The sequence below is a fragment of the Prinia subflava genome, chromosome 8 (genome assembly GCF_021018805.1).
Source record: "Prinia subflava isolate CZ2003 ecotype Zambia chromosome 8, Cam_Psub_1.2, whole genome shotgun sequence".
NCBI lineage: Eukaryota > Metazoa > Chordata > Aves > Passeriformes > Cisticolidae > Prinia > Prinia subflava.
The window spans coordinates 6,437,378-6,448,883 of record NC_086254.1 but is presented as its reverse complement, the minus strand read 5'-3'; the positions used below and the strand labels follow the sequence as shown (position 1 = coordinate 6,448,883).

The following is an 11,506-nucleotide window of genomic DNA, read 5'->3' as shown; positions in this document are numbered from 1 at the left end:
CCCGCCTCGGGGGCGGCCCCGGACGGGGCGGGCCGGGCCGGGCGGAGCGTGCGCGGGCGCGGGGCCATGGCGGAGCCGCTGTGGCGAACGCCGCCGGCCCGGCTGGCCCCGCCGCACGTTTACCGCATGGCGGGGGCGCTGGGCGCCGAGCTGCGCCGCCTCTCCGCCCGCTTCGGGCCCGACGCCGTGGCCGGGCTGGTGCCGCCCGTGGTGCGGCTGCTGGAGCTGCTGGAGGCGCTGGTGGCCCCGCCGGGCGCTGAGGGGGAGGCGCCGGCAGCGCCGGCCGGGCCGCAGGAGGCGGAGGTGAGCGGGGAGCTGGGACCTGCGGCGGTGGCAGCGAGCCACGGATGTCCCGCAGGAGTGGCCCTGCGGACGGCGCCGAGCCGGCTGATCGCTCTTCCCGGGGGACGAGGCTGGCGTGGGTGTCCCACATTCTGTGGGACGGCTCCGACCCCGCTGTTCCCTTTTCCCAGGGCATGGCACTGACCCCGCTGCCCTGCATCCCCTGGCGCGGCTCTGATGCGGCGGTGCTGTTCTCCCAGGAGATGGCTGTCCCTGCTGTCCCCCATCCCTTGGGAGAGCTCCGACCTGTCTGGCCCAGTTGTCCCCCCGGGGTGGCTCAAACCCAGCTGTCCCCTTTCGGGGTGGTGGCACTGACCCCACAGTCCCCCATCGCCTGGGGAGCCTCTGGCCTGGCTGTCACCGTTACTGGAACAGCTCTGACCCGGCTGTCCCTGTCCCCCGGGGGTGGCTCTGACCCGGCTGTCCCTGTCCCCCGGGGGTGGCTCTGACCCGGCTGTCCCCGTCCCCCAGGACCCGGAGCAGAGGCTGTGGGAGGCCGAGCGCCGGGAGCGAGCCCTGCACGGCCGCCTGGCCTGCCTGGAGGAGCAGAACCGGCAGCTCCTGGGGCAGCTTGCCGAGAGCCAGTCCCAGGAAGGTGGGTGTCCCACGGGCTTTGGGGTCCCCTGGTGCCGCAGGGTGTCCCTGTGGAGTGGCAGGCTGGGTGCAGGGCTGAACCTGTTCTTCTGGAGCCTGGAATGCTGCTCTCCTTTCCCTCACCTTGGAGACCTGTCCGAGCAGGGAGCATAGGCATTACCTTGTTCTGCAAATCACAGGGATCCTAAACCTCCAGAGCGCCTCGAAAGCCCCCAGGAGGGTGGTGGAGGCAGGCACAGGGTGTAGATACAAAGATGTATCAGGAATAGTCTAAAACTCTCAGTTCCCTTCTTTCCACTGTGAGATTACGAGGAACAAGTCAGACTTTGCAGAAGCACTGAGGAATGTGGTAGCGTTGTGGGCTTGGGGGAGTCCCTGGGGACTGTCACTCCTGTCCACCCCTGTCTGCTCAGACAGCACGGCACGCAAGGAGCGGGAGGTGATGCTGCGGCTGAAGGAGGTGGTGGACAGGCAGAGGGATGAGCTCCGTGCCCAGGCCCACGAGATCGTCTGCAAGAGCCGCGACACGGAGGCGGTGAGGGCGTGGGAGCTGAGGGTGTGGTGTGCCCAGGGCCCCGGGATCTGCTTTCATGTCACATCCTCCCCCCCGGGGCTGTCACAGCTGCTCAGCCTGCTGGGGCAGGTGGCACTGGTGGCCCTGGGTGGGGGCACTGCCTCACCTTTGTCTGCCCCGGGCCCTCCAGCTGCAGGAACAGCTCCATCGCTTCATGGCCATGAACGAGGAGCTGCGGCACAAGGTGGCCGTGGTGCAGGCCCAGCTCAAGAGTGCTCTGGAGCAGAAGTCAGACCTGGAGGCTGCGATGCTGCAAAGCCAGAGGGAAACGAGCAGGAGGAGCAGGACAGCCCTGGAGAGCCGGCGGCCAGAGCCTGGTGTGGTGAGTCTGAGCTGTGGCCTCGCTGCTGCTGGGCATCACCAGCACTGACCCCACGTTCCCAGCCTGGTGTGGAGCTTTTGGCACACCCAGACATGGCTGCTCAAGGAAACCTCACAGCTGAAAACTGAACAGTGTGGTCTCTGCAATGCCAGTAACACCTTCTCTGTAAAAGCTGTTATGGGTGGAGCAAGATGTGGTGACAGGAGATAAAACTAGATGGGACACAGAGGATGAGGGGGCTTTGCCGTGTGTGGTGATGGGCAGTGGTTGCTGGCTGAGGTGGGGACATTCCTGGGTCTTTCCCATTTTTGCCTGCATGTGCACCCAGCCTTTGGGTGGGGGTTTTGAGGTCTCTGCTTGCCTGCTGACTCTTTCCACCCCCTCCAGGAGGGAGCCCTGTCACCCTCAGAGGAGCCACAGCGCCAGGATGGGGACAGGAGCCCTGCTCACTGCTGCTTCTCCATGGAAGAGCTGCAGCAGATCCTGCAAGAGAGAAATGAGCTCAAGACCAACCTGTTCTTGGTGCAGGAGGAGCTGGCCTATTACCAGAGGTGAATCCTGTCCCTGCAGCCACCCCTGGCCCATCAGAGACTGCTTCCACCACAGTCAGGGCAGCATCTTCCCCAGGCCCTTGGTTAAACAGCTGGCTGCTTTTTGCCAGGGAGCTGCTGAACGAGGAGAGAATTCCCAGCTTCTTCTTGGATGCAATGAAGTCAAATATCAAAAAACAGAGGAAAAAAATCAGAGCTAAAATGCTGGGAACGACGGAGGAGTCGGGGAGCAGGTGAGCCAGGCTGGGTGCTGGGATCCTCCCGTGCAGGGTGGCTGCTGGCTGGCCTGCTCCACTGTTTCTGTGTGTGTGATGCCCTGGATTGGAACTTCCCTGAGCCCAGCCCTGCCTCCTCCTTCCAGAGATCAAAGATTTGATGTCTGCAGTTGACGTGTTGCTCTGGCATAGCTGTGCCACGGGGGCTGGGCTTTGTGCTGCAGCTTGTGACAGCGTCCCTGTCACCAGTCAGGCATGGCCTGGCCAAATGCCACTTGTCCCTGTGTGCATGTGACAAAAAGGAGGCAAGGTGCTGGCACTGGGAGCACTGGACAAACTCCAGAGTGGCTCCAGCACTTGCTGCTGTGGCTCAGTGCAGGTTTACCCCCATTTCTTTGTGCTGCAGTGATGAAGAGGAGGGCTCCTGGCTCCCAGGTCATGGCACAGACTGTGTGGATGCTCAGCCTCCAGAATCCAAAATTAGGAGCTTGTAAGTTTGCTCCTGGGCTGGTAGGGATGGGAGGCTCTGCCAGTGGAGGGGTTTGGGTCTTGGCTGGGACCTGGCACCTGTTGAGCTTGGGTGTGATGGGAACAGTCAGCAGGCTGGTGCAGGGCTGGCAGGGCTGCTGCCAAAACAGGGGTTGCTGGTTTTTTGGGGATCTGCCTTGTCCTGGATGTCACACACTCCCAGGGCCTGCAGCCAGGCTGTGTCCTGCTGCCACCACCACAGAGGGAGGCTGGGATTCCACATCCTCCCTGGGGAGGCTCTTCTCCCCCACAGCCCTTATCTGCTCTCTCTGCAGTTTTGGGCTGTGGTATCAGGGCAGCAGCAAAGACCCCCCCACATCCAGCTGCTCTGGGACCTGGGAAATCATCGACTCGCTGGACACACAGCCAGAGCCAGAGGGAGAGAGCAAGGCAGGGTCCAGCTCCCCTGACAGAGCCATGGCACCACTCTGACCCCACGGGAACAGGAGCAGGATCTGTCCTCGCAGCAGAACTTCCTGGATCCTCTTCTTCCAGTGGCTTCAAAAGCAGCACAGCAGCCCTGGCACTTCCCCTGTGCCGTGGTGGTGGCAAAGCCACAGCGTGGGCAGATTCCTGCAAATCCTGCACTGGGACATTTGGATGTGGGCTGCCAGCCTGACATGGGACAGATCAGCACTTCTGGGCATCTCTGCCCACCAGCCACCCTTTCACTGTGGCCACAGCTTCACCTCAGAGGGGCCCTTGCAGCTGTGCCCCCTCCCCACTGCTCCCTGCTTGCAGCTCAGCGTGGTGGGGGTCTGCACCCTCCTCCTGCTTCACACCCCACAAGGGATCTTCCCATCCACTGGTGGCTCTTTGCAAACCCCTCTGCTCTGTGGGGATGTTTTACCTCACCCCTTTCTGTCTGTACCTCCCCAATCCCTGCAATGTGAAGGTCCGGGTGGGATGTCCCGGGGTCACCACACGGCCGGGAGGGGCTGAGCACACTGCACTGGGTGTCCGGGGGCTCCCGTGGCTGGGAGCCATCAGGAGCAGCACCACCAGGGCCACTCCTGCACTTCTCAGGCGTGGGGTGAATCAGTTTTGTACTGGGACTCTTCTGCCACCTCTGGGACCTGGCAGACTGGAACAATCCTTGTGTTCATGGGGATGAGTCGGTCGCCTCAGATCAAATACTTTCTACCTTTAATTTGGAAATAAATCAGTCTCTTGTTTTTCCTCTGAGGTTCTGGCTGCAACCTGTCCTCTCTGCTTTGGGAAGGGCTTGGATGATGCTCCCAGGTATCCCTCACCTTTCTCCTAATGGCTGTGCCCCCTGAGCCCCTTCTGATGGGTCAGCTGTGATGGGGAGAGGGCTCCAGAGGGGTGATCCCACAGTGCTGGGCATGGAGGAGTTAATTCCTGCATGGCCAAGGGGAGCTTCCAACCCAGAGCCCCCCCTTGGCTGAGCTGGCCTTGGTAGGAAAAAGGTGTTTCCTGTGCATCTGCTGACACAAAGCTCCTGGGGATGTGGCGAGGTGGGACAGTGGCCAGCAGCCCTTCAAAGGCCAGCATAGGTCAGGCTGTGTTGCCATGGGGGACATGGGGACCCCTCCTCTGAGCCCCTGCCAGGGGCTGGCAGTGCCATGGGGTGGCACTGGATGCCTTGTTTGGGTTGGGGGGATGTCAGCTAAAGCCATTTGGGGGGCGATGGAGGATGGCACAGGGGGAGTGGGGTGACACAGGTGACATGTTCAGGCAGGTACCAGCCCCTGTGTGGCTGTGTTGAGCCCCTGGATGGCCCTTTCTGTGGCAGGGTGGCAGCCAGGGCCAAAAATAGCCCGGGCAGCCGCATTCCCTGCTCCCCCTCCCCGCCACACCCCTGACGTCTGGATCGGGGCGCCTCCTCCCACGTTTCCTCAGGAAGAAACCCAAGGCTGGAGGGAGGAAGAGGCCGCACCACGGGTGGGACGGGACAGACGGACAGAGGGACACCAGAGTGGGGCTGGGGAGCCAGCAGGACTGGGGCCCTGGTGCCCTGCTGGGATGGAGAGCGCCCGGCCCATCCTCTGCCTCCAGCTGTGGCTGTGGGTGCAGAGCTCTGCCCAGGAGCTCGACCCTGAGGGCAGGAACGTCTGCAGGTAAGTGCCACGGGGGACCCCACTTGTGCCACTCCATCTCCTGGGGCCTCTCAGCAGCCCCAGGGGGTTGTTGTCCATCCCTCCTTCCGTGGACAGGGATGTGCAGCCTGGCACAGGGTGGGTGATGCTGGGGAGTGTGGTTGGGGCATGTCAGGGCATTTGGGGCACCAGATCCCTTCTCCAGGATTTATTTCTCATTCACCCTCTGAGTGCAGGACAACGTGGGCAAAATGGGAGCCTTGGCAAAACTCATCTTGGGGTAACATCAGTGTAGCAAACCCCAAAGAGCTTTGGGAACTGATGTCCCCTGAATTCCACGTTGCCTCTCCCATTGTCTCCCATTAACGGTGATGCCTTTCACGGCTTTCACTTCGCTGCCTCATTTTTGCACTGCTGCCGAAGTCTGAGCCTCTCCCAGGGCATGGGACACCCGGCACGGGCTCCATGGGGACATTCCCTGCACTTCGGGCAGCCCAGCCCCGCCGCCCACTCGGGCTGCAGCCTCCTAAATTTCCTTCTATTTTTCTGGTTTCCTTCCGGAGCGTTACCCTGGGGGCCGCGCCGCCTTCTCGGCACTGGGGCAAGGATCGCTTCGCCTTGGCCGAGGCTGTGAAGCCGCCCTGGCCCCCGGGCCTGGCTGACACCCCCCGGTCTCTCCCGCAGGTTCGCGGCCGGCCCGGCGTGCTGCCCCGGCTGGAAGCAGGACGGGAGGGCGTGCACGGTCGGTGAGTGATGGATGGGGATGAATCCCAGAGCGTGGTCCCCAAGCCCATCCAGGCCGGTCCTCTGAGTGTTGGGGGAAGTTCTGCAGCTCTGTTCCAGCGCTGCCAGAGGGGTCCTGCCCCGTGGGGACCCCCCAGCTGCTGCCGGTGCTGCAGCTGAGCCCGAGGGATGGAGCGGGAAGCGGGATGCTGGTTTCCCTGGGAATGCTGTCCCTGCGGGAGGTGGGTGGGGTGTGAGCCCAGGCTGGGGGGACCAGAGAGTGCTGAGTGCCTTTCCTGCCCGACAGCCGTGTGCGAGGGGGAGGACGCCTGCAGGGAGGGCGAGGTGTGCGTGAAGCCCGGGCTGTGCCGCTGCAGACCCGGCTTCTTCGGCGCGGACTGCAGCTCCCGTGAGTGCCTCCCCCGCGCTCCGCCCCTGCCACCCCCCTTTAAAGCCAGCTGGGTGCTCGGGGGGCTGCCGGGCTTCTCCCCACCCCAGCCGTGTCCTTTCCCCTCGCAGGCTGCCCCGAGCAGTACTGGGGCCACGACTGCAAGCGGAGCTGCCCGTGCCACCCGAACGGGCGCTGCGACCCCGAGAGCGGCCACTGCACCTGCGACCCCAACCACTGGGGAGGGCTGTGCCAGTTCCCCTGTCCCTGCGGCCCCCACGGCCGCTGCGACCCCCTGAGCGGCGCCTGCCACTGCGAGCCGGGCTGGTGGGGACCCAGCTGCAGGAAGCAATGCCACTGCAACCCCTCCACGTCCCACTGCGACCCCCTGAGCGGGCTGTGCCGCTGCCTGCCCGGCTGGTGGGGCAGGAGGTGCAGCTTTAAGTGCTCCTGCAACGTGTCGCCTTGCACGCAGGAGACGGGCAAGTGCGAGTGCCTGGCTGGCTTCTGGGGCCCGGCGTGCCAGTGGCGCTGTGACTGCGGGCACGGCTCCTGCAGCCCCGCCACCGGCCACTGCAGCTGCCAGCCCGGCTACCAGGGCAGGAGCTGCCGGGAGCCCTGTCCGGCGGGGAAATACGGATCTCAGTGCGTGCACAGGTGAGATGGGGAGCTGGGGGGATCCAGCAGGGCTGCAGTCAGATCTTTGGGGAAAGTTACTGCGGTTGTGTCTGTCCCTTTGGCTGGGCAGGGAGAACCGTGCTGGGTTTGAGCATCACAGGTTGGGTGAAGCATCAGCGTTGCCCCAAAAGAAACATTTCACTAATGCCAGCAGAAAGTGTCACCCTAAAATCTGGTCATCCTTAGTCTCACTTCCCATGGTGATAGAGCAACACATCCCAACTCGGAATATTCTGTGATTCTGCTTCCCTCCCACCTTCTTGCTACCACAGAGCATCAGGCACCACTGTGTATTTCCCCTTGGTCCAAAATGACGCTTTATGGTTTTGTGGGGTGGAACCTGCTTTTTGTAGGGTGGAACTTGCTTTTTTTAGCGGTACAAGGGTGAATGTTGTGACCTCAGTGCCTCTCTGCCCATGCAGCTGTGGGAGCTGCAAGCGCAGCCAGCCCTGCTCGCCCGTGGATGGCTTCTGCCTGGCCTGCCAGCCCGGCTGGAACGGGACCCTCTGCAAGGATCCCTGTGCTCCTGGATTCCATGGGGAGGGCTGTCTCCAGCTGTGTCCCCGCTGCCAGCACGGGGAGCCCTGTGACCCCCAGACTGGGTCCTGCCTGCGCTGTGATCCCGGCTGGACAGGCCCCAGGTACGCCCAGGGTGAGGCCACTGGTCCCTGGGGTGTCCCTGCTCTGGGTGCAGTCACTGATGCTTTGCTCTGGTTTGGCAGCTGCAACAGCTCCTGCCCCGTGGGCACCTTTGGTGATGGCTGCCAGTTCCTCTGTCCCGAGTGTGTTTCGGGGAGCTGTGACCCCGTGACAGGAGTTTGCATCTGCCAGGCAGGCTACTGGGGAGACAGGTAACGCCAGGAAAATGCTGGGAGTGAGGCAGGGCTGGAGCCTTGCTCTCTCCAGGGGCATTCCCCTCCTTTCCTCTCTCTTCCAGCTGCAATGACACCTGTCCCGAGGGGTATTTTGGAGTGAATTGTTCCTCCCCCTGCCAGTGCTCCCGTGGGACTTGTGACCCTGTGCAGGGTGACTGTGTGCTGAGTAAGATCAACCTTTCATTTACTCCTTGGCACTGGGAAAAAGGGATGGTCACATCCTCACTGGAGAAGGGGCTGGGGGGCTGGGATCCATCCTGGTGCCTCCTGGCCTCACCAGGAGTTGTCAGCCCCTGTTCTATAGGTGTCACAGCCACAGGACATGCCAGACTCAACCCATCTCCTCACACAGGTTTGAAGGACCACGGAGTCCTTGCAGCCGCCATCCTTGTCCCTCTCCTGCTGCTGCTGCTCTGTGTTGCCTGCTGCTGCTGTGGTGCCGGCTCAGCAGATGCCAGAGACAGGTATTTTTTCATATTTTTCAACCCTCGACACAAAACCCCATTGCTTGTATCCCTTGATGTCCACCTCTGCTCTCAGGGCGGCTGTGCCAGATGATGATGTGGTGGCCAGGATGAAGCACCACGTGCAGGGGGTGCTGGCCAACCTCAGCGCTCTCATGCCCTGCTTTAACCTGGGAGGCTCCAAACTTCCCAAAGTCACAGGTAAGCAAAGCAGAGCTGCTGACAGAACTTCCACAAGTTCTGCACTCTCTGTCTGGGGGGAGCCTGAAACTCCTCTCCCCCGAGCACCCTGGGGTGCTCAAATTCAGCTGGGTGTCTTCTCCTCCCCAGTTTCCCATCACGACACGGAAATCCCCTTCAATCCCAGCTTCATCGAGCCACCCTCTTCTGCGTGGGTTTCAGACAGCTCCTTCTCCTCCTTCGACACCGACAACGAGGGACCCGAGTACTCCGTCCCTCCCAGAGAAGGTGACGCCCATGGCTGCTGCTCCTCCTCCTCTCTGGTCACCTCTGGGCTGCCGGGGTCAATCCTGGCCGTCCCAGGGAGGTGTGCTTGGCACAGGCAGTGTTTATTTCCCTGCCCTTGTTTTCCTGTCTGCAGGGCTGTGTGCGATGGGATGTGCCCAGTGGGGCAACCCCATTTCACAACCTCCTCCCTGAGAAACGATCCCAGGGACAATCCTGTTGCATCAGCTCCTGTCCCAGTGTCCCCAATCATGTCCCTGGGCAGGGTGGCAGTTCTGGCAGCTGTCACACGTGTCACCTTGTCCCACAGGCATCCCGCTGCTGGGCGGGGCTGAGTTGCAGGATGGGGCATCCCCCGCTGGCGAGGCGCTCCCGGACCCGTCCGCCTTCGACTCCGAGGATGTCTCGCAGCCCTTCGCCATCCCCCGCACCTCCAGCATCGCCAAGGCCAAGCGACCCTCTGTGTCCTTCGCCGAGGGGACAAAATTCGGGGCTGCCGAGACGCCCAGCCCCAGCCGGAAGCCCAAGGCGCCGTGGGGCCCATCCAGGGTGACCCCACCGCCGGGGGATGCGGCGGCCGAGCCCCCCAGCGAGCGCCCGGCCAGCGATTGCTACGAGAACCCCGAGCCCCTCAGCAAGGGGGACGAAAGCCACCGGCCATCGCCTCGGGCCACCCCGGGGGGACGCCGCAGGGTGGTGTCCAGCACCAGGCATGTGGCGCAGAGAGTGGAGGCGCTGGAAGCAGCTGCGAGATCCGGCAGCTGGGAGGCGAAGGGGAGGGAGCCCAGTGTCACCACCATCTACATGATGGTGGGAACGGCCGGGCAGGAGCCCAAGGCGGAGGGGACTGGCGAGGGACCGGTCCAGGCTGTGCTGAAGCGTCTGGGCAGCTTGCAGAGGGGCAAGTGGGCTGCCAAGGAGGAGCCCAAGGTGAGGAGGAGTATGGAGGCCATCCAAAAACCTCCTCGGCGGGCCCTGGCGCAGCGCAGGGACTCGGAGAGCAGCTGCAAGCACAGGGAGAGTGTGGCGGGGGCTCCTGGCGAGTCAGCCCCTGGCAGGCACCAGAATCCCGCTGCAAAGAGACTGTCCCTCCTCCTTGCGTCTCTCTCGTCAAAAAACACCGGTGCCCAGGACGGGGCCGGCGAAACCGCAGGTGCCACAGAGAAGGGCAAAAGCCCGGAGTTAGCTGGCAGCCTGGAAAGGAAGGGACAGGCTGCCGCGGAGGAAGAGCCGAAATATGAGAACGTGGCCAGCAGCGGTGCTGATTCGCCCTCCGGCCCCGGCAAAGAGCTGGCGGCCACCGCTCCGGCCACCTGAGCCAGCACTGCCCGGGCTGGGGCCGCGGCAGCCGCGGGGCTCCTCCAGCCCCAGCCCGGGCGAGCCGGGGCCGCTCCGAGCTGTGACCTGGAGAAGCATCGAGCCTTCCTGGTGACCCCCTCCCTTTCCTCCGTGTGCCGGAGCCTCGCTGGGGACACAGCGGGGACAGCCTGTGCGGTCGTGGTGCTTGAGGGCTGTTTCCTGCTCCTCCCTGCCCTACCAGTCCCGTTTGTGTCTGCACAACCCCGGGGGACAGCGATGCTCTGGACGCTGTGGTGGCACCCTCAGGTCCCTGTCACCACTAGGGACATACTCAGTTCAGGGCTGCTGAGTGCTCAGCTGGGAGATGTGTGCACAAAATCCATTCTCACCCCATCGTTTTTCACCTTTCCCCGTCCACATTCCAGCGATGCAGCTTGGAGCCTCTTGCTGTAAAGGTCCTTCTCGCTGAAGGGGATTATTTCGTGGAACTGGGCTGAGGAGAGGTGATGGGCTGTCACAAGCAGCTTCAGAGAAAATTAATTTTAGCTGCTGATCTCAAAGGGTATCTGGGTCTGCTGGGGTTTATCTTTGTGGCTCTGGATTCTGTGGCAGGCCCTGGCTGCCTTTGCTTCTATGTGGAAAAGCTCGTGGCAGGACACAGGGTGTAGTGACAGCCTTTTAAACTCCACGCAGTTCCAAGCTGCAGTTGTGCAAACGTGGCAGCTGGGCAGTGACCATCAACCTGTGCACCCGGCGCCGTGCTGATAAGGGTGGAAGTTGCCTGGAAAATGGGATTCCCACGGGTGCCTTAAACTCCTGCCACCTCCCACGCCTCATTCCTGCTGTAAAGGCAGTTGAGATGCCAAAGAGGATTTGCAGAGTGATCTGGTTTTAGATGTATCTAAGTAGTAGAATGTTTTTATGTGGAGGGTTTTTTTTGTTGTTATTTTACGTGGTGTGAAAGTCTTGGAATGAAAATTAAATGCCCTTCAGGAGATGGGTTTCCCAGCCACCTTTTGAGTCAAAGATACAACCAGAAATACTCTCTAGAGTGTGGAAACTGTCAGCAGCCTTAGGCTTTCCGTTTGGTTGGGATTTTTTTTTAATTTTCTGGCTCTGTTGAATTTTGAATTCTCACTCACTGAGCTGAGCCCTGCGCAGAGCCCAAGCCTGGAGTGCAGGAGGAATGCGAGTGGGCTGTGAGTGTCCAGAGCCCCTCTGCTGCAGCCTGCACCTCACACATCATGTGCAGAGCTCCACATGAATCCTTCTGGTCTGGCACTGCTCAGTTGGGGTTCAGGGTTTGGGGTGTTTCAGAAAACACAGTGGGTTTTGCTTTTTCCCTTTTGCTTTCCGTGGGTGCCTCTCCACAGCACAAGGCACCAAATCCCCACGGTCTGACGTGGCTGAAGCTTCCAGTTTAGCAGC

At 62.0% G+C, this 11,506-nt stretch overlaps 2 protein-coding genes across 2 annotated transcripts; both read left to right on the top strand.

Annotated features, from left to right (window-relative positions):
• The first annotated feature begins 9 nt into the window (after positions 1-9).
• RILP (Rab interacting lysosomal protein) lies at positions 10-4,311 on the top strand. The gene is made up of 8 exons (XM_063402586.1): positions 10-303; positions 814-937; positions 1,350-1,471; positions 1,641-1,832; positions 2,220-2,383; positions 2,494-2,616; positions 3,005-3,088; positions 3,402-4,311. The coding sequence occupies exons 1-8, from the start codon at positions 67-69 to the stop codon at positions 3,556-3,558; spliced, it is 1,203 nt and encodes a 400-aa protein (XP_063258656.1). The 5' UTR covers positions 10-66; the 3' UTR covers positions 3,559-4,311.
• A 127-nt stretch (positions 4,312-4,438) lies between these two features.
• On the top strand, positions 4,439-11,075 carry SCARF1 (scavenger receptor class F member 1). The gene is made up of 11 exons (XM_063402585.1): positions 4,439-5,207; positions 5,871-5,932; positions 6,217-6,318; positions 6,429-6,954; positions 7,398-7,616; positions 7,698-7,826; positions 7,913-8,016; positions 8,203-8,314; positions 8,391-8,515; positions 8,645-8,782; positions 9,090-11,075. The coding sequence occupies exons 1-11, from the start codon at positions 4,864-4,866 to the stop codon at positions 10,094-10,096; spliced, it is 2,868 nt and encodes a 955-aa protein (XP_063258655.1). The 5' UTR covers positions 4,439-4,863; the 3' UTR covers positions 10,097-11,075.
• The last annotated feature ends 431 nt before the right edge of the window (positions 11,076-11,506 follow it).